We start from the raw sequence: 26,101 nt of genomic DNA on the forward strand, positions 1-26,101 counted from the left end.
TTCCCACCCTTTCTAAAACAGATCGCTGGGTGGTCCGTGAGCTACACTCCCTTCTGTTGCCTTGAGAGTACGAAGCTTAGCGTGAGAGGAATAAGAGATAAAAGGAGACATTAATGCAGTTGGCAGCTATGCCAGGCATTTTCACTTTGGGAAACAAAGACTGAAGAACTGCAAGTTTAGAGAAGGGATCTTGGAGCTTATAGAGCAATTACTTGCAACTACCATGAAAACAAATCCTGCCTCAGAGTCTTTGGAGAGTCTTTGCGGAGACCATATACAATCTATTCCCAAACATAGCACATGAGCCCTGAAATTAAAATGAGAAAGGAGCAAGCACAGTCTTCAAGACAGCCATGACCTTATTTTGGGGAAGAATACAATTCATTTTAATAGCTATTGCAATTCAACTTGCACATTATGGGTACCAAATATTTTGCTATGGAAGCAGTGACAAGTTCTTCCAGCAGATTTTATGCATAAGGCCTTTTACTGCAGATCTGCACCCCGTGCCCACCTCATCTCTCTCTCTGAAACAGACCTCCCTCATCATTCCAAGCAATTCTAAATCAAACTATTTCAAAAAAACCTTAATATCAATCAGGCTTCTAAGTTACAAAACACATTTGCTTTGATGTTTCTCCATGTAGTTCATAAGTGCCAATAAATTCTTGGAGCCTTCTTAGTGGTTCTACTCTTTTCTTATCCCAGACCTCACTTATCATTGAAAATGTTGAAATTAGAGTCTGCAACTACACAAGTTTTAAGGCCCTTAGAGAAAAGATGAGAGTGATTCAAAGTCCCTAGGGATTGATAATGTGAAATGGAGTCTTTCACCTCCAAGTTATTAGTTCATATGTGGCATGGGTTGTGAGTGACTTAAAGTCATTATCAACAAATAGTTGCTCAGTGGCCTTTATGAAGTAAAATGATGCTTTTAGTCCAGTTCCTCCTGGACCTAGATCATAATCATTCACAATACAATTGACACTAATTAAATGACTTGCTGGCTATTGCAGCAGATAAACCAAGAACTATGCTATTGAACTTAACTCCTTTTTTATCTCATATAGTCAATATTCACAACCCCCTTAGATATCAAAGCATACTGCGGGCTTTTGGAAAACTATCAAGGTTAGATCTCTTCCTTAGACACTTTTAGGAATATAAATTTCAAACTGCACCTAATGTTGCTATTTTAGAAAATTTACAAAGCCACCAACACCAAACTTAAAACATTTTGATAATATTATTCACAGCTAGTATGACAAGAGAGATAAGAATTATGCCAGAGGCTCAGTGAGAAAAGACATGAGATAGAAAACAAATTTTAGTACAATTGTAAAGAACCTAGGCAGTGCTGTATCTCGGTTAACTTTAAAGGGAGGCAGATTTAACATTATATAATTTTCAATATAGGAATACAAACTCTCATGTATACAAACTTATATAACTCTATCCAGTGGGTCCACACAAATATCTATTTTCTTCATTGTAGTGTTTTTCAAGACTAAGAGTTCTTCCTACTAAAAAATCTTCTCATGATTGAATATATGCAATACAAAACAACCAAATGGCGAGTCACAAAATGGCTTCCTACACGTTCATATTTCCAAATTTTCAAGTTCTGCTTCTTGTGGCCTATAGGTTCTCAGCATGGAGCTATCAGTGTATGGTACCTAGTTTATTGAAGGAACATGATAAATGTCTATAACAACATGGATGAACCTTGAAGACATTTTGTTAAGCGAAATAAGCTAGACACAAAAGGACGAATATTTTATGATTCCAGGTATTTGAGGTACCTAGAATAGTCAAATACACAGAGGCAGAAAGTAGAACAGTAGTTGCCAGGGACTAAGGGGAGGTAGAATGGGGAGTTATTCTTTAATGGGTACAGGATTTCAGTCTGGAAGGATGACTAAGTTCGACAGACAGATGGTGTTAATGGCTGCACAACAATGTGAATGTACTTACTGCCACTAAACTGTAAACTTAAAAATGACTACAATGGTAAATTTTATGTTATGTATATCTTACCACAATTAAAAAATGTCTATAAATAAAATCTCTGACCCTAGTATATTGCTAGTGATGATGCTCTGTATACAGTGAAACAAGTAATTGGTGTTTCCCTCCTCCTAGAACACACTTTCCCCCTTACCTTCACATTTATAATTTTCAAGGCCCCATCTACAGAATATTTTCTCCATAAATCCATCCCTGATCACCACAAATAGGAATAATCTCACATTCCTCTGTGCTGTGCATTTTATCTGTACCTTTCTTATTGCACTCAGCAGTTTCTCCGTAGATTATGATATGTGCTTCAATAACTAAGTCTCCTACCCCTTCATTAGATGTATGTAGCTCTTAATGAATAGTACTTTGTGAATTCCCCAAACCCCCAGTACATACATAGGAGTGTCTATATACACAGTTGTCTCTACTACACTACACAGGGTAGTCTCTCAATAAATGTCCACAGAAGGGAGATGAATAATTTCAAGAGAACACAAAATAATAGGTAGAATGAATTCCAAAGAGCTTTTTCAAAATGTGTTCTAATTTAATGGAATATTACTACCCTGAATATAGCACCATAAATTAGGTCACTGTCTGGGATTTACAAATCTTTTCAGAAAACTTTTATACTAATGGAAAGCGGCCCAATTAACTTTTGTTTTTTGTTTTTTTTTTTGTCATTTTTTTCATGACCGGCACTCAGCCAGTGAGTGCACTGGTCATTCCTATATAGGATCCGAACCCGCAGCGGGAGCGCCACCGCGCTCCCAGCGCAGCACTCTACCGAGTGCGCCACGGGCTCGGCCCCCAATTAACTTTTGGTTACTATCAAAAAGAGAAGAGATAATGCAAAATAGAGAATCTCAACATTAACTTGTGTTCATAATTCAGAAGAAAAACACACAGACATATTCCTTTCACACTCTGCTCAGCCTAGGACCTGGCTGGGTGATGAAAAAAGAAGCCATAAATTATTACATGTATCAAATCACAGAAGTGTAAACTTAATCTTGATTAGAAATTAAGATTATTTACATATTTTGCCTGGAGGCACATGGTTTAGAAGAAAGAATATGAACTTTGGAGTCAAACAACCTGATTTGGATTACAGCTCCAGGATTTACTAGCCGAATGAACTTTGCAAGTTATTTAGCCTTTCTAAGGCTCCATTTCATCATCTGTCAAAGGGGAATAAGAGTACCCTCTACCTTATAGGGTTGTAAAAGTATTAAATAGCTAATACATAGCAGACACTCAATAACTTTTACTCTGTTTTCTCTTCCTTCCCCAGGAACAGACCCAGCTGGGCAGATTAGTTTAGAATATTATGGGTATGTGTTCCTTAATTCCAAATATCTCTGAAAGACAGAAACCGCTTGTTAAAATTTGAAAGCTAGACAGAGTCTTGGAAAAATATCTAAATTCAGTGTCCTCATTTTACTAAAACATAAATCAGTTTATAGCGTAAGTGGCAAGGCAAAGTCATGAAGCTACCTAGCCACAGAGTCCCAAACAGAATATAGGTTTCCTGACTCTGGGCCCAATACTCTTTCCACAATATTACACAGCTGTCCCTAATCAAGCCATTTACTTTTCTTTCTCCCCTCTGCTTAGAAATCATCAAATCCACAAGCTACTGCCAAATGAGAGATTCAAGGAAACCATTTACCTTTGATTCCTCGATCAATTTTCATTAAACGCCTGATTATGGAATCACAGCTATCTCCCTGCCTGATTTCGATTTTGGTTGAGAAATGGCCATTGGATGGCTGGGGATTCAGTAGGGAAACTGACACACCAGGCTAGAAAAATAAAGAGAAAATAACTGTTAGAGGAAATCAAACTTGAATATTGCTGAGTGAGGGGGAAACTCTGCTACATTTTTAATGCCCAATGAAAGACAGATCTAATTCTGGTATTCTAAAATCATGACCAAGGCATACTCAAATATGAAAGAAAAGCTCTACAAGCTCATGCTTATGACCAAATGCCTAAGTAAAAATGACTACAACTACATATATCAATACTGATGACGGATAATAACAAAAATTACATTTTCTTTTCCACAACCTTCATCATTCATCGAATTTCTACTATGTATCTGGCTCTGTGCTATATGCACTTTACAGACATTAGTTCTATATCCTGAAAGGCAGTTCCTTTGGATCTCTTTTTACAAATTAGAAGCTGAGAACCAGAAAGATTAAGAAATTAACCCAAGATCACATAGCTAGTAGGTGGCAGGGCCAGGATTAGACTCAATTCTAGGCCATACTACCTCCTACATTATAGAAGCTATATAGTTAAGGACCTTGTTTTTTATTTTAAATGGAAAAAAGTCAACTGAGTCTTGTGAAAGACTTAAATACAAAGTATCTCAATGGAATACTTGAAAGTGGCTTGAAATATATTTGTATAGGGAACACTATTTCATATACAGGCATACCTCGGAGATACTGTAGGTTTAATTCCAGATGACTGCTATAAAGAGAGTCGCACAAATTTCTTGGTTTCCCAGTGCATGTAAAAGTTATGTTTACGCTATACTGTAGTCTATTAAGTGTGCAATAATAGCATTATGCCTAAAAATATATATATACCTTAATTAAAAAATATAGCTAAAAAATGCTAATGATCTGAGCCTTCCTCAAGTCATAATCTTTTTGGTGGTGGAGGGTCTTGCCTTGCTGTTGACAGCTACTAAATGATCAGGGTGGTGGTTGCTAAAGGCTGGGGTGGCCATGGCAAAAACAACAGTGACGTTTGCAACATCTGTTGATTCTGCCTTTCACCAAAGCTTTCTGTGCAGTATGTGAAGCTGTTTAATAACATTTTACGCACAGTAAGCCTTCCTCTAAAATTGGAGTCAATCCTCTCAAACCCTGCTACTGTTTTATCAACTAAGTTTATGTAATATTCTAAATCCTTTGTTGTCATTGCAACAATGCTCATAGCATCTTTACCAGAAGTAGATTCCATCTCAAGAAATAACTTTCTTTGCTCATCCATAAGAAGCAACTCCTCACCAGTTCAAGTTTTATCATGAGATTGCAAGCAATTCAGTCACACCTTCAGGCTCCACTTCTAATTCTAGTTTTCTTGCTATTTCTTCCACATCTATAGTTACTTCCTCTACTGAAGTCTTGAACCCCTCAAAGTCATGTAAGGACTGGAATCAACTTCTTCCAAACTCCTATTAATGTTGACATTTTGACCTCTTCCCATTTTTTTTTTTTTTATTATTAAGTATATTCCAAGGTATTGTGGGGGCAGGGAAGGGGGAAAGGGGGACAGGGCTGGCCCAAGGCTGGCTCCCTAGCCACTTGGTTGTGGTTGGGGTGGGGGCGGGGCCAAGGTGCTCAGCCCCAGTCACAGGACACTGGGGGCTTCTGACTCCAGCTCCAGCTCTTCCCATTATTCTTAAAGGGTACCTAGAATGGTGAATCCTTTCCAGAAGGTTTTCAATTTACTTTGCTCGGATCTATCGGAGGAATCACTATCTATGGCAGCTAACAACTTATGAAATGTATTTCTTAAATAATAAGACTTGAAAGTCAAAAATAACTCCTTGATCCATGAGCTGTAGAATGGATGTTGTTAGCAGGCATGAAAACAACATTAATCTCCTTGTCCATCTCCATCAGAGCTCTTGGGTGACCATGTGCAATGCCAATGAATAGCAATATTCTGAAAGGAATCATTTCTGCTGATTGGTAAGTCTCAAAACTGGACTTAAAATATTCAGTAAACCATGCTGTAAACAGATGTGCTGTTATCCAGATTTTGTTGTTCCATTTCCAGAGCACAGGCATAGTAAATTCAACATAATTCTTAAGATCCATAGGATTTTGTAATAGTAAATGAGCACTGGATTCAACTTAAAATCACCAGCTGCATTAGCTCCTAACGAGAGTCAACTTGTCCTTTGAAGCTTTGAACCCAGGCATTGACTTTTCTTCTCTAGCTATGAAAGTCCTAGATGGCATCTTCTTCCAACAGAAGGCTGTTTTATTTACATTGAAAAGCTGTTGTTTAGTGTAGCCACCATCATCAATTATCTAAGCTAGAACTTCTGGATAACTTACTGCAAACCTCTATCTACATCAGCACTTGCTGCTCCTTTCTTTAAACCTCATGAACCAACCAACTCTGCTAGCATCAAACTTTTCTTCTGCAGCTTCCTCACCTTTCTTAGACTTCATAAAATTGAAGAGAGTTGGGGCCTTGCTCTGTATTAGGCTTTGGCTTAAGGGAATGTTTTAGCTGGTTTGATCTTCTACCCAGACCACTAAAACCTTCTCCATATCAGCAATAAGAATGTTCCACTTTCTAATCATTAGGGTACAAACTGGAGGAGAACTTTTAATTTCCTTCAATAATGTATCCTTTGCATTCACAACTTGGCTAACTGTTTGTCAAAAGAGGCCCAGCTTTCAGTGTATCTCAGCTTTCAATGTGCCTTCCTCATTAAGTTTATTCATTTTGAGCTTTTGATTTAAAATGAGAGATGTGTGACTCTCCCTTTCACTTGAACACTTAGAAGCCATTGCAAAATTATTAATTTCAATATTGTTGTGTCTCAGGGAATAGGGAGGTCCAAGGAGAGGAAGAGAGATGGGGGAATGGCTGCTCAGTGGAGCAGTAAGAACACCCACAACATTTATAGATTAAGCTCATTGTCTTATTATGGGCATAGTTTGTGGGGCCCCAAAACGACAATAGTAACATGAAAGGTCACTGATCACAGATCACCATAACAAATATAACAATAATGAAGAAGTTTAAAGTATTGTGAGAATTACCAAAATGTGACGCAAAGACACAAAGCAAATACATACTGTAGAAAAATTGTGCTGATAGACTACACAGGGTTGCCACAAACTTTTAATTTGTAAAACAATGCAGTATCTGAAAAGCACAATAAAGCTAAGTGCAATAAAGTGAAGAGCAATAAAATGAGGTATGCCTATACCTATATCAATTGCCCAAATAACTGTACTATTACAAGCCACCAAACTTAATGTAATGAAAATATTCATTGTATGATGATAAATTCAAGAGGTCTCCATGGTCAGGATTACCTTACTCTTTCAAAATAGGCTTTTTCTGTTACCACAATTAACTGGTTTTCAATTAAATGTGTTAAAAGTAAGATATCTAAGTCCTCTGTTTATCAAGAAAAGTAGGGCATTTTATGGACTCTCAAAATTGCAGTCCACTGAACTTTGTCAAACAATGCCAATCTAAACGGATTCTTTGAAACTAAATAAATAGAATCTCTAAAACCTCCAAAACCTATCTATTCACCAATAATGGTCAAATAATCAGTGGGGAAAAAAAAGCAACTCCAGCATAACTTAAGATGATGCATCAATCTGGTTTATATCTAAAACCAAAAAGCTTTGAATGACATTCAAACCAAGACTCATCTGAAGCCTAAAAACTCCTTTTCATGCTTAAAAAGGTCTTTCGTTTCAACTACCACTATATTTTTTAATAAAAACCAGGTTTTGAATATCTTATTTTTATTTTTAAAACTCACAAATAACATCTGACACCATCCATAATAGTAAAGTAAGGAAAAAGTGAGTATTGCACCAACCAGGGAGTTAGGACACCTCAAATCCAATTTTTTCCATTTCTAACAAACCATGTCTCCTAGAAGAAACCAATCACTTAATTTCTCTGGACTTTACTTCCTTCCATCTTTAAAATGATGGGTTTAGATATAATGATCTCTAAGGTCTCTTCTAGCTCTAAAATGCAATGATTCAGTGAGACTCCTTCAACTTACTTCTGTTCTAAAAACATTAAGTGGTTTCCCAGGACAGCAGTCTTCCCTGACTTTATCTTCTGCTTCAGAGGCAAACTTGACTTCTATGTTTTCTAGCTAAATAGAGGGGGAAAAATGGAAATCATTAATATCCCTTAACATGACTGAAATTAATCACCATCTCATTTCACCAAGAGAAAAACTAGGTTCTCCACTTAACATGAAATGGTCTGTGCAATTTTACTATTTTCCATATAAATGTTAAATGAAATCTGTAATCAGTTATTTAACACTCATTTTAGAAGCCTCATAGTATTGTTATTCATATAGTGTTTACCATTTTCTATAATGAAATTTGGCACCTGTCTGTTGTATATGAGAAAACAGAAATCAGCATAAAAGGTTTCTGCTTAGACAAATAAAAGTTCAGAAATATATCATTTGAAAATAAAAGGCTCCCACTTAAATAAATGGAAGAAAAGCTCAGAAATGTAACATACTGCATATGCCCGAATGTAAGAAAACCCTAGGGTGTGGCCCCAATGTCCAAGTGAAAAGATCCAAGAAGAGTTTTTTAATACATAAATATATATGAACATTTAGGGATACACATAAAATAGATGTCTACTAATAATATTTATTAATTTCATTAACTCATTTAAGATAAAATGCTTACTTAGAAATAATTTTCTTCCACCTCCATTTCATGAAATAATTTTATTCAAACTCTAAGCCTGTAATTTTTACATTAGTGTCGTTATCACTAGAACCATTTTTTGAGTCCTCTAACACAGTTTTCTACAGCAAATTATTTTTCCATCTGCCTAAGTTGTCTGAGACAGCATATTTAGAATCTATATATAAAGTTGTGACTAGGGCAGAAAGACAGGATGGGGAGAAACTTCCATATATATGAAAGCTATCGGTACTGTTCTAGTTCTTGGATTGGGTAAGTAGATTCATGGATGTTCATTATATTATTAATTAAAAAAAAACAAAAAACAGGGCCAGGCATGGACCAATGACAATATATCATGAACCACAGGTTACAAATAATACAATTCTATGAATCCAAGGTCTGAAAGGCAGAAGGAAAAAGAAACAATTCAGAGTGCTCTATAATATGAAAGACTTTGAAAGCATTTGAATAAGGTCTCTCCTCAATGTCTTAAGAGATAATTTGGGAGGAAGTGTGCGACATGAACAGTTAGTCTTTTATGTATGGGATAAATGATAAATAAAACAACAGATCATTTTTCCTTCCTGCAACTTTTATACCCACCTGTTCTCTTTCTCTCCAAAAATACTTTTGACTTATATATTTGGCAAAAGTACTAAACATAGAAGATGAAGTTTATAAAAAGGTTTATTATAAAATAAAAGAACTGAGTATGGTTTGCTATGGTTGACTAGTTATTACAATCCCTGGCCCTCTTACCTCAAGGGAATTAGTCAGGTAGACTATATTCTCCATAAGCACTGCCTGTTCATCAAATTCCAACTGCAAATCCAGAACACGAGGCCCCATCTTCTCCAGATTTTCCTAATAGCCAAATTGGTTTTAAAAAACAAAATCACCTTAAGAATATGTTGAAAAAAATATATTTCCTCCAAAGCAATCATTCTTCTCCCAACTGATAAAATCTTTAAATTTCAATAGTTAAAGGAAAGGCCTTGGACTCATGGTTTCTCTTATCTATCTTTGCTTCTTAATGAAATTACTAGACTAGCTCAGAATAATTATCATTTAAAGTATGATAAGATTAAGGCAGTACTGAAAAGACTGGAAGGCACAAGGTCTTCAGATTTGTAAAATAAATACGGTTAACATTATTTATTTAGACTGACTTAATATGCAAGCCCAAAGAATTCATTCAGTTTGAGACAAGAAATCAAATGTGTAAAATACCTCTTCAGGTAATTAAAACAATATTAAACTTTCTGAGATACCACCTTGTTAAAGCTGTTTCAAAGAATAGTGAATTAAGAATAGTGAATTAATAACAACCAAACAAAAACTTCCCGAAGATACTTCTGCAAAGTTTAAAGAAAAAAAGGAAAAGTCATACTATATGAGTGCTTAGATAATCCTATGGCATGCAAAAAACAATTTCTTATTCCAAATTTTCTTGAACATTAAATGTTTGCTGCTCAAAATGTAACCTTAGAGATCCAAGTTCATATGTACAGATTTAGCTAACTGTCTAGAACAGGATATACATACTTGAAAATGACCTGACATTATTTCTGCCATTCAGTATTTTAGTTTACCACCCAAGTTCTGTTTCTTTTTCCATAAAAAAAAGTGCTAGGCCATTTTCTTATTCCCAGATTATCAATCACTTTCAAAGTTTGCAAAACCATACATTTGCCTGGCAAACGACCAATATTATTTAAAAAAAAAAAAAATTACCACTTGAACAGTCTAACACTGGTTTTTCAAATTTAAATAAGATCCTAAAGAAGCCAACGCTTGAATCTAATATCATCATATATATAACTACCTTTCAAATTAGTTTCACTGGATTCTCCTAAAGCATGTCATCAAAATAAATTGCCTTTGCAACCACCAATGGGACATTTTGTTGGATACATATGTTAACAATGGATCTGGCATTATGACCAAAGGTACTAGCAATTACGGAACCAATGAACTATGGGCATGCCAGCACAAATAATACAATTTGAGTGACATAGGTCAACCCAGGATTCTAAATTATTTCTGAAATTTCAAATACCCTGAGGCTCAGATAGTGACTTTTGTCTAGAAGAATTCAAAGGCTTTCCCCAAAATACCCATCTGTTCTAATATTGGAGAAGGTAAGAGTACTGGTCTCCATCAGGCATCTGCAGCCAAGACGACACAAAAATTAAGTTCTAGAGTACCCACTATGTGCCTAGCAGGCTGGAAGACATTGATTTACATTTTTGAATAGCATTTACTGAGCCTACTTCTTGACAGACACTATTTAAGTGTCTTAAGTGTGTTACTTAACTTACTCCTCACAGCAATCCTAAAAAGTAGATTCTCTAGTATTTTCATTTTATAGAAGAAAAACCTTGTGGTCCTCAAAATCTAAGTGATTTGTCTAAGGTCTCAAAACTAAGAAGAGACAGATACACAGGATTTGAACCAAGACTTGTCTGACCCTATCGCCTGAGATCTTAAATAATATATGGTCTTCTTTTGGTTTCTCTTTGTCAAGAAATTCAATAGATAAGTTACTTATATGAAGAAAACTAAGTGTCTAACCCAGTGGTTCTCAGTAGCGGGAGTAGAAGAGTGGGGGGGTTTTGCCCCCAGGGGACATTTGACAATGTCTGGAGATATTTTTGGTTGTCCTAACTTGGGGGGAAGGGAGTTCTATTGGCATCTTGTGGGTAGAAGCTAGGGATGCTGCTAAACATCCTTCGGTGCACAGGACGGCCCCCACAACAAAGAACTATCCAGCCCAAAATATCAATAGAGTCACTGATGAGAAATCCTGGTCTAACCACTATAACCAATGTTTATCAAACTAAGCTAAACTTTTACAAATGTAGACTCTTGGTAATAGGATTTAGTAAAAATACCCTAATGTAAGCCAAAAGAATATGCTTCCTCCCCAAACTGAAATGAAGGGAAGGTAGAACATCTAGGAAGTAATTCAGTGCAGCTATTCTAAACCAACATTTCTTATACAATACATATTTTCATGTACTCAGCAATTCTACAGGTAAACCCAAAATCTAATAGTTTATTTCTCACAACCACTGATTGAAAAATACTATTTTAGCTCTGGGGGGAGACTGTGCCCAAGGCTTTCCCCTCTCCCTCTACTATCCTATCTGACCATTACTCATGCAGTCACAGCTACACAAAGTCCACAGCTTACCTTAATCGTGGCAACAAACGGCATCACTTTTTTCATATATTTCTTCAATTCTGGCAAATTGCCTAGTTCACTAGCAATGACTTTGTTGTCGGGCAATTTTCCACTATTCGCCTAAAAAAAGGGAGAAGAAAGAGGAATGCAGAGAAAAATATTTTAAAGATGATACAGGATAATACATGTGCCTGTCGTAAGTCTGCCAGACACAGAATTGTGGCCTCTACCAGTCTGCTAGAGAACAGCAGAAGAGTGTGCAGCCCCCCTAGTATCATGGAAAGTGAGAGTTCAATGAGCAATGCATTCATTCAGAAGACATATTTTTTAGTTTAAAGGAGAAAATCAGGTGCATTTTGCTGGATATTTAGTCTTCCCTTACAATAATACCACCTTCAGGATTCTAACATTAGATGTTACCAGGTAAGAAACTGATATGGTCTTATAAAGATCATGTTTGTCTTCAAACTTGTAAAAACATTTCATTAGTCATATTAAAAAACTATACAACTATCATATAAGATTTATATGATGTCTGCTTTTGAACACTCTTCCTTATAAATTATCACACATGTGAAAAAAAGAATTCCTAGTTATCGACCTGTTAAAAACAGTATCATTTCTATCTACTCAAAAGTAAATTCCTGTATGTATCATTTACCACTAATATGCGTACAGTCCCAAATGTGTTGAATGAACTTAAATTTATTTCTGCAAACATCAACAGTCCCGTCAATAGAGTGACTAACAAAGTAAGTGGTCTTTTCGGAATTGTGGGCGACATAGTCTCCTTATTGTAAAAGCACAGCATCAAAGCCAAGGGTTGGGAATGAATCTAAATGAGAAGTAATGTACAGTAAGATTTCAAATAATCTATTTACTTTCCATTCTAACCTTTACTAAAGTACATGGGAAAAAATATTTTGTCCATTTGTCGATGTGTTCCTCTGAAGCATATAAAAGAAAAAGGAAAGAAAAAGGAAAGGGTGGAAAACACTCCTTTTCCTTAAATCATCAAAAAGATGCCGTATTCAACATAAGAACACTCTTCTTGATTATAAACTCATATTTAGTTCTTCAGGATGAAAACAAACAAAAATTTAAAACAAAGCTGATAATGCCAAAAGATGACACATTGTTTTGAAACAATATAAAATATAGTCAATTAATACTAAGTAAAAATATAAATTCTAAAAGAACCAAGGTGATGCATTTTTAATGCCTGGGACAATACGTACTATATTTGGCTCTTCCACTGCTTCTTTGAAATTGCTTGTATGAATATGTAATCCACTGAGGCACAGTTTCATTTTTCTACCTACCAAAGTAGCTTTTATCTTTTATTTACTATAATTCAAAATTTTCAAGCAGATTCTAAAGGATACATTCTATTTCAATTACACACAAAGGTGGAGGTCAGTTCTCCATAATTGTAGATTCACAAAGAATACAAAAACACTTGCTCTTTTTCCATCAAATTTTACAAATGTAAAAACAAAAGTACTGAGGCAAAATTCCAATAAAGGTCTAGAAAATCAAAGCTAAGGATTTTTCCTTTACGTTACTGCTTTGCATTTTGACCATAATCCTTATTTTCTCTCTCTCTCTCTTTTTTAAGTGCATCTTAATGGTGTATGTCTACCAATAATTGTTTTAATAACCCGAGCAAAAAAGCCAATATTCCACAACACACACTTTTTTTCATATTTTTAATGTAAAAGAAACATGGCTTTTTTTCTTTAAGAAAACTTAGAACTAAGCTTAAATATTGAGCTTCCTTTAAATAAAACTATCTTTACCTGACAGCTAAAAAACACATTTTAGCTCTACATTTCTACAGTTAATTATCAAACTGAACATTTTTCTTTTAAAGTACTCAAGAACTAAGCTTCAATTTTTTTCAAACATAAGGTTAAGGCTACATGAACCCCACTGTTCAAGTTACAACAAACTCAAAATGCAACTGTCCTTTGCTTCATAATTTTACTACACATAAATTACACACAACTTAATTACATACAACTAAATCCAGTGTACTTCTGTACAAAAATTTCAGAAATGATGAAAAAAACAGCAGCTTTTCCCTCAGGATCCACTGAAGAGCCAACCAAGGATAACAAAGGATGCTCCCTACCTAAAGGGAATGAAACAAAGCTGCCTGTCTTCCTTCACCCAGATATTGGCAGTAATCTAAAAACAAAAACAACATAGGCAGTACTTAACACTGTTGGGGGAAAAAGTTTACTGAGAGCATCACCTCAAAGTGGTTACGTAAAACCAACAGGGTGGTATGTTGCCAAGGTGGATAGTTCTTCGCCACATAGATGGTGCAATGTGAGGGCTTCTGAGGTGGTTGCTTGTCAGTCTTCTACATGGTAGAAAAAAGAAAAAAACATTTAGTCGCTTCTATAATAAACCAAAAATGAATCTCCCCCAAGATATGCTGCTGCTGCTGCTGTTGCTGCTGCTGCTGCTACTACTACTACTGCCAAAATGAACCCTCCCAAAATACACTGTTACTACTACTACTACTACTGCCAAAATGAACCCTCCCAAAATACACTGCTGCTGCTACTACTACTACTACTACTACTACTACTACTACTACTACTACTACTACTACTGCCAAAATGAACCCTCCCAAAATACACTGCTACTACTACTACTACTACTACTACTACTGCCAAAATGAACCCTCCCAAAATACACTGCTACTACTACTGACTTTAATATTAAAAAATATATACACTACAGAACTGTAGTGGCAGTGAATACAGCACTACATGTTTTAATGAAAGTCTTCCTAATTTTCGTTACTGTTAGATGTTATTTGACCAATAACTATAAAGAATGATCTTTAAAAAAAAAAAAATGACTTCACCTTCCCTTTAGTTGGCATCATATAGTTCTTGATTCGTAGCCTAAGGTCATGTGCTACTTCCATGAGATACTGTGAGGAACGTATCAAGGCTTCATCCACAGGACCCACCACAGGCCATGAAGCGTTCATAATTGAATCAGGCTTTAAAAAAAAAAATGGTTAGACTACATAACTATTTTATGATTCTTAATTACATTTTCATACCAAGGCTACCATCTGTAATTGTGTGCTCAAAGTTCAAACCTGACTACACACAGCACACTTCCACAGCCCCTGATCTAATGTTCCCTAGAATTCAAGCTGTGAAGTCTGACTCTACATTCTTAATTAGCATCCACTTGTACAAGCATATTAATACCCACACACATATGCTCACTTTCAAAGAAAATTATGTAATGCTAATTTGCCTAAATTTAATCGTTATTATATAAATTATGTACACTCTTAGTTTTTATCCTATTAATACATCCAGTATTGAAAGTATGGCTATTTGGTATATAGATCATGAGCACATTTCTGCACTGTTCACGCTTTGAAAGATACAAAAGAGCCTGGCTAATAAGGTTGGAAAGAAGTTATTAAACCAGCCAACCTATTTATCTGCAAGCCTGGGAGAATAATTAAATTTATCTTCACAGTAAGAAGGCTAATATAATATCCCTGAATATGCAGTCCTACATATGCCAGGAGTTTTAGATAAAACAAGAATATTTATGCAAATATACATTTCTAACTTTGTTTATGCAAATATACACTTCTATCTTTGTTTATAAGCAGCTCATAGCAGTTTATATTTTCCTCAATATTTTCAACTTTTTAACAGCTGGAAGAACAGTATTAGTTATACATGTATTCAAATGTACGGCTAAAAGTATTTTAATGTATATAATACTTCTTAACAGATAGGAATTAGGTGATTAACATGCATATAATCACGTTTTTAAAATATAAATATTGTGTGTATATAAATAAGGCCTATATATGATGTATCTGTCAAAATAGGAGGTAGCTTTGGTTTAACCTGTTGTGATAATTATGATGATGAATCCAGCATGATTCCTGAAATACTTATTTTCATTCTTTCTTTTTTTTTGGCAGCTCGCCAGTTACTGGGATCGAAACTGCAGACCTTGGTGTTATCAGCACCACGCTCTAACCAACTGAGCTAACCAGTTGGCCCATGAGATACTCATTTTCAGCCTTTTTCTCTTAAGTAACAATATTATCACAACAATTATTTAATGAAGCCAAAATCAAAACCACTCACAACATTTCAAATGCATAAAGATACCTTTCCCAGGAGTGTCCAAATGTGCTCACACAAATGTGGACAGAATGGAGCCAAGAGAAGTGTCTGGACTTCAATAAACCGGAACACAAGTTCTCTGTGCATCCCCTCTATGGCCAACTCACGGTACTTATCTTTTGCAGCCTAAAAAAGTTTAAAATTATTTATCATTTCCCTCACTGTACTTCTTTAAAATAAAAAGAAAGGAAAAAATTTCAGTGTCTTGGTTTTAATGCATTTTTAAGCTTTTAGTCTTTTAAAATTCCATATTCAATTACCATAGAGATTTTACTTTATTCTTAAGAATTTGCAAGTAAGTGTATATCAATCTTTGTCCAAAGGATATTGCAGCTTTACATATTCCCAAGAAAAAAATTTTTAAAAAGACATTCTGTAAATGAAACATAAAAGTTTAACAATTTTAACTGTGTACTAATGGTGAATGCTCTGAGCAGCACATAGGAACAATATTTAAAATCAAAAAGGCTATAAATACAACACATTGCTATGCTTAGCACTTATCCTTGTTTAACCACATCTCTGAAAACCAAGTGCTATAAATCCCAGTGTGATATTTTACAAAACTGATTGAGAAAAGCTACATTTTTACTTTAAGCACTTGAAATGCCAAATTGAGGAAATACTGACACCTTGTGGAAAACCTCAGAAAACACTTGCTTTCAAACTAATGGCAATTGATTACAATGTTGCCTTCAGTTTTATCAATTTTTAAATGTTTCCTGAAAGTGTGGCTGATTTTTAGATTTAATCTCCTCATTAATATTCAAGGCTTACCCAGGAGCAGAATTCTTTATATTAAATGGACATAATAGAAAAGTACCAAAAAAACTACTTAAAATCACAATTTATAGAAGAATTTTAAAATTTCTTGGCAGAATTTTCAGTCTACACTTTAGACGAGTAATTAAAGCAGGAAGAAAAAATGAGAAAAATACATTATATTCACACATGGCAAAATTAATAGCCTACCTGAAACTCAAAAAACCCTGTTTTCAAAGCTTCTTTAAACATCATCTTTTCATAGTTTTGATCTGTTTTTATAATTCCAGCATTCATTTCACTATTGAATAGGGAAAAAAAGGTTACTGAATTTAAAGGCAATTACATATAGGTATAAAAAACTGCTGCATATACTATTAAGGAGTAAAATAAGAACAATGCCTGAAACATTTCAAACTGCTCAACACAAAATCGCCTTTCTGTTCCTTAAAACTGACTATTGCAGTCTCTGTATTGTCTATCCACTCGTAAGTACTGTCATCTGACACTGCCCAGGACTCCTATTTATGATAACACAGTTAACGATGCTTGTTTAAAAATTCCTTGATAGAAACTTTTGTTATGAAGCCTAAAATGCAATATGAAAATAGCTTACCTAAGGTTGTAGCCAGGTTTTAATTGTTGCATTTTAAATAACTGATATTGGATATTAGAAAAAAAAATTCTCATACCACCTCGGGACCTACTTAATTTGGTCTAATCTGGCCCCAAGCTGTTTCATCTTCTACCTCTGCCCTCCACATACTGTACTTCAAATAAATATCATACTCTTTCCATGGCTTATACATGCTTTCTCCTCTCCATGCAAAAATGCTGTTTATTTCTAAAGAAACCCAGAATTCACATGACATCTCCTCTGAATTCTCTTTATCCTATTATTGTACTTATAATTAGTTGGGTAAGTGTTTATTTCTCCTGCTAGACAATAAGAAAGGACCATGTCTTATTCATCTTTGTAACACCAGTATTTAGAATGGCTCCTGACACAAAGAGACTGATAAATGTCTTTTGAATGGAAAAAAAAAAAAAAGGACATTTCTCCTTTTCTTTTAATCCACTTTTCCATTCTGCCCTACTCTAATGCAAGACAACATGGTAAAATGGTTATGAGAACAGGCTTTGGAGACAAAAGTAAGTTCATATCCCAAGTATGCAATTACTAGCTTTGAAATGTTTAATACTTTTTCCTAATCCTCAGTTTTTCTAAGCCTCAGTTTCCTTGCCTATAAAATAGAGATAATAATATCTTTATCATGTAAGGTTGCTTTGAGCTAAAGTCAGATGCAAAATACTTAACATAGTATGTGGCACAAGTAAGTCGTTAATGAGTAATTGCTTATTATCATCTAATTTAGTTTAGGAAAGAAAAAGAAAACTTAAAAATGCACCAGGACTAAGTGATTCTAAAGTACAGAGTGGTTGGGGTCCATAGATTACCTGGCAAAAACTCTATCATTGAAAGTGCTGGCAGGACCACTTCTTAGGCTGTCCCGGTTGGCAACCATTTCTTTCACCCATTCCACCCAGGTGTACAGACGGAGAATACCTGCATCTGCCATGGCTTCCACAAAGTTGGCATCCTCAACAGTGTCACCAGCATCAGCTAGAGCCAAGCGCATTCCTGGAAGAAGGAAAAAAAATCAATGTATTAAACATACAGTTACTGAGTATCAACTCCGTGTCTAGTTGGGTACATTGCCCACACATAAATTAAGATATAACAAATGCTTTAAAGGACTGCCCTGAATAACAGCAAAAATAAAAATTACCAAAAATAAAATCTCTAACTAAGTTATTAAAATATTTGAACCATCTGTATCAATCTTCATACACTTAACATCAATATGTGTTTCTTTTCAGGCATGTTGAATTAATGAGATAAAGTGGTCTTTAATGAGGCAGAGGAAGAAAATGATAAACTGGGGATAGATACACATTTCTTTGTGGTTTCCCTATCAACATCTCAGGCTCATTTAAAGGTAGCAAAATATTATGATATTTTAATGCATGAGAACACACACTGTGCCTAATGTGTACAAATGCACATTTAATTTTTCAGTCCTAAAACTACGCTCTTCAAGTTTTCCAGTAATAAAACTTTACTTTTTCAATTTTCATCTCTTCATACTACCAAAATCTTCCATTCTAAAGTACTGGGGAAAAAATGTCCACCAATAAGGTATAATTATATAAACTATATAAACCGCAGAATGGAACATAACATAGCTCCAAAAAAAAGGGAAAAAAATGAGGAAACTCTTATGTAACAATATGGAGTGACGTCAAGTATGAACTGTTGAGTGAAAAAGGCAAAGTGCAGAACTTCTGTGTCTTAAAGAGGGAAGATGAGAACATATAACACTAAGTTACATATGCATTAAATACCTCTAAAAAGCTGAGAACATTTTTTAGCTTTTTATTTTAAAATAATTTTACACTTACAGAAAGGTTACAAAAGCAATATAGAGAATAAATGTATATCACTCACCTGGCTTCCCTAATGTTAACAACTTACATTTACCATAGTATCAAAACCAGAAAGTTAACTTAATACAATACTATTAACCAAACTATAGACCTTATACAAATTTTACTAGTGTTTCTTCTAATAGCCTTTTTCTGTTCCAGGATCCAATCCAGAATCCTACATCACATTTAATTGTTGTGTCCCATTGTTCTCTTCAAATCTCTAACAGTTTCTCACTCTTTCCTTGTCCTTCATGGCCTTGACATTTTTGATGAATACTAATTAGTATTTGATAGTCTTGCTCCCAATTTGGTTTTGTCTGATGTTTCCTCATGATTAGACTGAGACTACAAACCTTTGGCAAGAATACCACAAAAGAGATGTTGTGTCCTTCTCAGCATATCATAACAGGGAGGTACATAATACAGATATGACTTATTATTACTGGTGATGCTAATCTAGATCACTTAACTACTGGCTAAGCAGTATCTGCCAAGTTTCTCCACTATAAAGTTACTATTCTTCCCTTTGTGATTAATAAATATCTTGGAAGAAATACTCTGAGAATATGCAAGCATCCTGTTTCTTCTGAAACTTTTGCCTGTGATTCTAGCAACCATTGGTGGCTCTTGCCTGTAACAATTATTACTATGGTGTTGCCTAATAATGATTTTATATTTCATTCACTACTTCTGCGTTTATTAATTGGAATTGAAAGGAAGAGATGTCCCTACTCCCCCATTGGTTTATTTACTCAATTATTAACATATAAACTCATAGATATGAACTCATAGATACTTATTTTATTCACTGGGTTATAATCCAATACTTATAGATATTTATTTTATTCATTGGGTTATAACCCAATACTATCTTTATTTACTTTGTTGCTTAAATTATCCTAGCTTGGGCGCTCCTTCAAATTGATTCCTGTATTCTTTCAACATGTCTCCATCCTTAGTTTCTGGCACCACAAAATGCTCCACACTTATCTTATATTTTCTTTACCCCAGGCCTCAAATTAATCACTTTTCCTAAGACCCTAGTTCCTTTTACAAAAGAGAATGGCATTTAAAAACCAAGATCTGAACACCAGGTGTTTCACTGTGACTGGGGAGTCATTGATCCTGGACCCTCTCACAGCAGACATAACAAAGGAAATATATGCACATATAGTAACCCACACATACACACACATCTATGTTTATTTTCATATCTATATACCTGTATGCAAAATAAAAATCATGGGCTCATACCAATACCACCAATTCCAGCCAAACACCAGAGGGTTCATTCTAGCATTGCCCCTTTACTTTTTATAGCTTCTTTTTTAGACAGTGAGCTCTCTGAGACAAAAGTTCTCATTATCTACAATATGTTTATTTATTTATTCAATCCTAGTATACATATAAAGGAGTTTCAGTATTGCTTACATCTCTTGTAAGAAACAGACTAACAATAGTTAGTCCTACTTTCATTTTCAATAAAGTTATGTCCATTTATTACTGTTTGCATTCCGAGTCCCCCCACATCCTGGTTGATTTTAATTATGTATTTTATGTTTTGATACATGAAACATTATGGTTCTAAGAATCAAAGCTATACAAAAAAGTATACTAAAAGAAGTGTTGCATCCTCCCTATCCTTACTACCCAATTCCCATTCTTCCTTCCCCATAATTTAATTTCTAGTTTATCATTCCAGTACTCTTTAAATTAGCAGATATCTACATTCTTATACTCCTACTTTGTTACATGATCATGCACACATTAGTTACTCTTTTGCAATTTACTTTTTTTTTTTTTTGCTTTTCCCATTTAAGAAGTATATACTGGAAATCACTCTAAATCAGTTCATAGAGATCTTTCTCATCACTGTTTTTTTTTTAACAGCTGCACAGTACTCCATTATGTAGCTGTATCATAGTTTATTTACTTACTCTCATACACAAGGCATTTATACTGATTCTAATATTTTGCAAATACAAACAATGCTTCAGTGAATAATTCTGTACATATAAATTTTTATTACTGGAGGTGTATCTTCAGGGTAAAACCCTAGATATGATACTGTTGGGTCAAGAAGGTAAGTTTTGTTAGGTATTGTCAAATTTGCCTCCAGGAAAATTGTACCAACTTGTATTCCCACTAGCAGTATATGAGAGTAGGTGAAGAAATTGATAACTTCGTCTCTGAGAGAAAATGGATAGCTAGGGGATAGGAGGGAGAGGGAGTACTTTCATTGCGTGTGCTTTTTCTATACCTTCTAAATTTTGAACCATATGAATGTATCACTTGTTCAAAAGCAAATAATACTTCAAATAATAACAAAGAAAAGATAAATGTTCAGGTAATGGATATACTATCTAGCCTAAGTGAATCATTATAATATATACATTATTGCAACAACACATTGTACCCCACAAATATGAACAATTAAAATTTTAAATAAAAAAAAAAATCTGGGAAAAAGATACTGTATTCTAAGAGACAGTCAGGAACAGTTTAGTTCCAATTAAGAGAAACTGAGAACTCAAACTGAACTAGCCACGATCAATAAAAAAGAAGTACAATGACAACCAATAACCAGAACACAAGAAATGAATGGCTCCTTCAGCATAGACAGTGCATTTCTTCTCTTGACAAAGTAAGAATAAAATGTAATAGTACTAAGACCAGGCGGCAAAAAATTTTTTTCTGAAAAATGAATGTTCCCAAGTTCAAGTCACCTGTGAGAAAACCAAAAATAGAGGAAATATCTTGGAAAAGCTTCCTACATACTAATCTCTACAAAGCAAGTCTTGAGTCTTAGCAATTATAGTGAGTTTAGAAGACTAAATAAACTCAGCTTGAATTTGTTCCTGAACAAATCATGTTAGCAACTCTTATGTTTTAAATATTATGTTTCTTGTTCATACAGAAAACAAATATTCTTAAAGTTTGTTAGAAGCAAAAGAGAAAACAAAATTAAAACACCAATTTTAACTTGTCTTCTGTAATCTGAGGAGAATCAAATCCTATGCAACAGTGACAACAAAAGAGTATACTCACCATCAGCTGAAAATTTGTCAATTGCCTGGGTCAAAGTGAGGAAGTTGCCTGTGGACTTTGACATCTAAAATAGAAAGTCAATGATCAAGCATTAATAAGAATATATACAAATAAAATAAACCAAATCAGCCAAATCAAATAAACTAGGTTAGCCATGATCAGATAAAAACAAAAAGGAATTAGAAACATGGAAAGAAAAAGATATTTTACACTAATTTTAGAGAGCTTGTTTGGGTTACTCTGCTAATCACTGACAGAGGTAGGAGAGGATCTCCAGTCTGACACTTAGTCCCTGCAATTTCCATTAGCCCACACTGCCCTCTGGTGATAGGGTTAGATATGTGGAATGGTTCTACTATAACTCCAAACACTTCAGTTGGTTACATAAGGAAGAGTTTTTTTTTTTTTTTTTTTTTTAATGATCTAAAATGTGCTGATTTTTATTTTTTTATTTTTTTCCCTTTTATTTTATTTATTTATTTATTTATTCTAATTTACATTTTTATTTTTATTTTATTTTGTCGATATACATTAAGGAAGAGCTTTATAGCAATTAGGATCATTCAGAAATGGAATGGACTAGCTCATGAGGTAAGAGTTAGGATTTTAGAAACCTTCCTGTCATGGTTACAACAATAGTTTTTTCAAGTTGTTCTCTGCCCTAGGCCAGCACATCTAAGGAGGCACTATTCACAGCCTACCAGTCTTTATTATTTTAAAATTTTTGTCATTAGCATAACTTTGCTGATGCCAAAAAGAGAAAAAGAAGTGATGATTACATTATGTTTATACTACATGGTAATAAAGTACCTTGTTCTAATAAAATCAATATAGTACAACAATGTTCCGACAGACAAGGAAAATGTCATATTCCAGCAGGATTAATATATTGTTTTGCTTTGACTTTACAAAGAAATGAGTTCAATAATCAAAAGGCCTTGTCTATCTGATAAAATCTCTTAAAATAGCACTTGCTTCTAAATAGCTGTTTTTCAATCTAATGTACAGATTACCTTGAATAAACTTTATTATCTTTCAATATTAGGGCACTGGCTAAATTTGATGTGTCATACTGTAATTCATATCATCTGCCTTTTGTTTAAATCTATAACTATTTCCATTATGACACAGATATTTATAACATCTAATACTTTTTGCCATTAATATTCCATTGGTTATAGCAAAATTCACTGGTTGTGCCAAATCCAATTTGTTCAATTTTTATTAATGAAAAATAAATAATCCTGTAACTTTCCGTTTTTTTCAGTTAGGTACCCTTCTCTAATTCACACAAAGGTATCATGGGGCAAGAGAGGGCTCTGTCAAGAAGTCTGCTTTCCTGTTGAGGATATTAATTAATGAGAGAAAGCCCTTTATAGCCTTTAAAATATAACACATATTAGTAGTAGGAACAGTAGCAGCAGTAGTAGTAGTATAGAAAGGGATATTATACTGCCTGGGAAGAAGCATTAAGTGACATCTAAAAATCCTACAAACTCCAAAATTCTATTATTCTACTAATTCAATGGCCAGTCACAGTACAAAACTAAAAGCACCAAACTATTTTAAACTGAACTTAATAAGAAAGATCTTCTGGGGGTCACAATACTAAGATTTTATGCTTCTAGTCCCTGTCTCTGTTTCTCTCTCTCTACTCCAGTCACAATTTGTGTCACCTTTTGTCATTCTAAATACAAATGTTATAATTGGTAACTTTTCCCCATCTCTCCCCTCAATTAATAGTATCTACTCTACCTGCTCAATTTTAAAGATAAAAACTTAGTTTATGCTGCTACTCCTAAACATTTTAAATAAAAGGATTATTCTGGAGTACACACCAACTATTAAATAAAAGGTTTTTAACTCTCTGATTAATTCATATTCTTTATTTATTATATATATGAAAAGTGCAAATTCCTAAATCTGAAAAGTCTCTCTTATATATACAAAAGTACAGCTTCCTAAATCTGAAAAGCTTTCCACAGAATTTTAAACTTTCAAGAGGCAATGAGTCTTACCTTCTCAGAGTTGAGGAGGAGATGTCCATTTGCTCTCACAGCTATAGGCCATTTGTCACTTTACATGTAAATGTTTAAAGACAGAAAATAAAAATTAAAGAAAAATTATGGTTTAGGCCTAAAATTTTGCAGTAAATGCTAATAAATTTATGAAAATTTGCTAAGACAAACATATAAGGCTATTTACTACAGTCCTATTTGTAACAGGAAACAAAAATAACCAAAGGACTGGCTATGTAAACTATGATAGAGGCATACAATGATGCAACTATTTTAAAAATATAGGCAGGACTATACACATAGATATAGAAGATCTTAAAAATATATGAATAAAGAGACAACAATGTATAAAAAGTGGTATCTTTGTATAAATTAAAAAATAAATATAGATATATGGTGCTGGTACATGCATAATCATTTTTTCCAGAATAAATCACAAAAAACCAACCAAACTGATGAGTTTTGAGAGGTAGAGTGGTGTGTGGACAAGGTGAATTCACTTTTAATTTTTTACCTTTATATACTCTTTAAATTTTCAAACTGTGTACATGTCATTAATTCATTCTAGCAATGAGAACATGTGGGGCATAATGGTTGGGAGCAACAATTTTGGGACTTGTCTCTCTGGGTTTGCATCCTGGTTCTACCATTTATTAGCTGGGTAGTTTTGGGTGAGTTATTTGACCTCTTCATGCCTCAGTAAGGTTCCCCATCTGTAAAATGCACATATTACAGACCTTCCTCAAAAAATTGCAGTCAAAGTTAAAGGAATCACTAAAAGTGATTAGAACAGTGCCTGGCATAAACATTTGATGTTATTACTTATCTGTAATTTTTAAAAACCTAATAATTGTAAAAAAAATACTTGGTGCAAAGGGATGAAGACTCAATAGTAAAGGGTACTTCTGACATACTCAATTTCTCTAAAAATACATTTTAAACGAGAGAAAAATAATTGGATGACAAGCAGTATAAGAACCACATTAGATCTATTTTATTCCTCCACTTCAAATCTTCCTTTCATTCTTCAGAAAAAATGCAATGTCATTCTAAATACAAGAAGTCATATGAGACTGTTTTGGTTTTATGAAATAAAATCTGAACTGACTGAGGGGTGTTTCTTCAGCTACTTGAGGGACTAGAGGGAAAAGTAGAGACATGTCTAGGTAATAGGGAGGAGGATGGAAGAATTACTCTGGAGTACACTCATAGTATTAAAAATGCCGATGTCGGACCCAGACTCTAGTCAGAACATTGCTACCAACTAATGTTGGAATGTTGGGGCTCCCAGCTCTAAAGAGAAGGTTTCTTCCAACTCTAACGTCCTAGGAACTGTCCTAACTTGTCTTTTAGTCCTGCATCTAAAAGGTCAAATGAATTACTAGCAGATCATCAATGCACCTGAAATACGACATGCTTTGGTGGCCTAAGGTAGGTATGAGGATTTCTGGATATAACATATAGAAGATGGTGTGCTCTCTGCTTTAGTATAGATTTAATATAAGAAGAAGAATGTAATTGGCAAATCTAGCTATACCCTCACAATAATTTCTTAGATATTTGAATCCACAAGACACCCATATTGACAATAAATAAATCTACTCCACATCTATTTTAGCATTCACCTTTGTTCTGGCCACATAGCAACATGATTATAGAGGTAATACGAAAGATGATTTGGAACAAGATCCTTGCCAGAGACCCGAAGATCCACAGGATACCAAAACTCAAACTCCTGCTTTAACTGATCTAATTTTTCCTTTGGGATCTGAGTATTAGGAAATGGAGCCTCCTTGAAGAAAATATAGTCCCAAACTTCCTTGATCATCTGTTGTGGTCTGTATTAAAAATAAAACAAACAAACAAACTACACATATTTATAATTTCTTTGAAAGAACCAATATTTTAATCTAACCATAAATTAGGAATCTCCTT

At 34.3% G+C, this 26,101-nt stretch overlaps 1 protein-coding gene across 1 annotated transcript in view; it reads right to left on the minus strand.

Annotated features, from left to right (window-relative positions):
* The window catches only part of LARS1 (leucyl-tRNA synthetase 1), a 63,760-nt gene that overhangs the window by 5,823 nt on the left and 31,836 nt on the right, over window positions 1–26,101 (minus strand). The window contains exons 20-31 of the mRNA XM_063084641.1: window positions 25,792–26,004; window positions 24,167–24,224; window positions 22,149–22,212; window positions 18,069–18,252; window positions 16,821–16,911; window positions 15,834–15,974; window positions 14,543–14,683; window positions 13,919–14,029; window positions 11,671–11,781; window positions 9,234–9,338; window positions 7,817–7,912; window positions 3,692–3,824 (exon numbers count right to left, since the gene is read on the minus strand). Coding sequence (XP_062940711.1) covers window positions 3,692–3,824; window positions 7,817–7,912; window positions 9,234–9,338; window positions 11,671–11,781; window positions 13,919–14,029; window positions 14,543–14,683; window positions 15,834–15,974; window positions 16,821–16,911; window positions 18,069–18,252; window positions 22,149–22,212; window positions 24,167–24,224; window positions 25,792–26,004 — 1,448 coding nt within the window. The remainder of the gene's footprint in view (window positions 1–3,691; window positions 3,825–7,816; window positions 7,913–9,233; window positions 9,339–11,670; window positions 11,782–13,918; window positions 14,030–14,542; window positions 14,684–15,833; window positions 15,975–16,820; window positions 16,912–18,068; window positions 18,253–22,148; window positions 22,213–24,166; window positions 24,225–25,791; window positions 26,005–26,101) is intronic.

The sequence above is a fragment of the Cynocephalus volans genome, chromosome 2 (genome assembly GCF_027409185.1).
Source record: "Cynocephalus volans isolate mCynVol1 chromosome 2, mCynVol1.pri, whole genome shotgun sequence".
NCBI classification, from domain to species: Eukaryota; Metazoa; Chordata; class Mammalia; order Dermoptera; family Cynocephalidae; genus Cynocephalus; species Cynocephalus volans.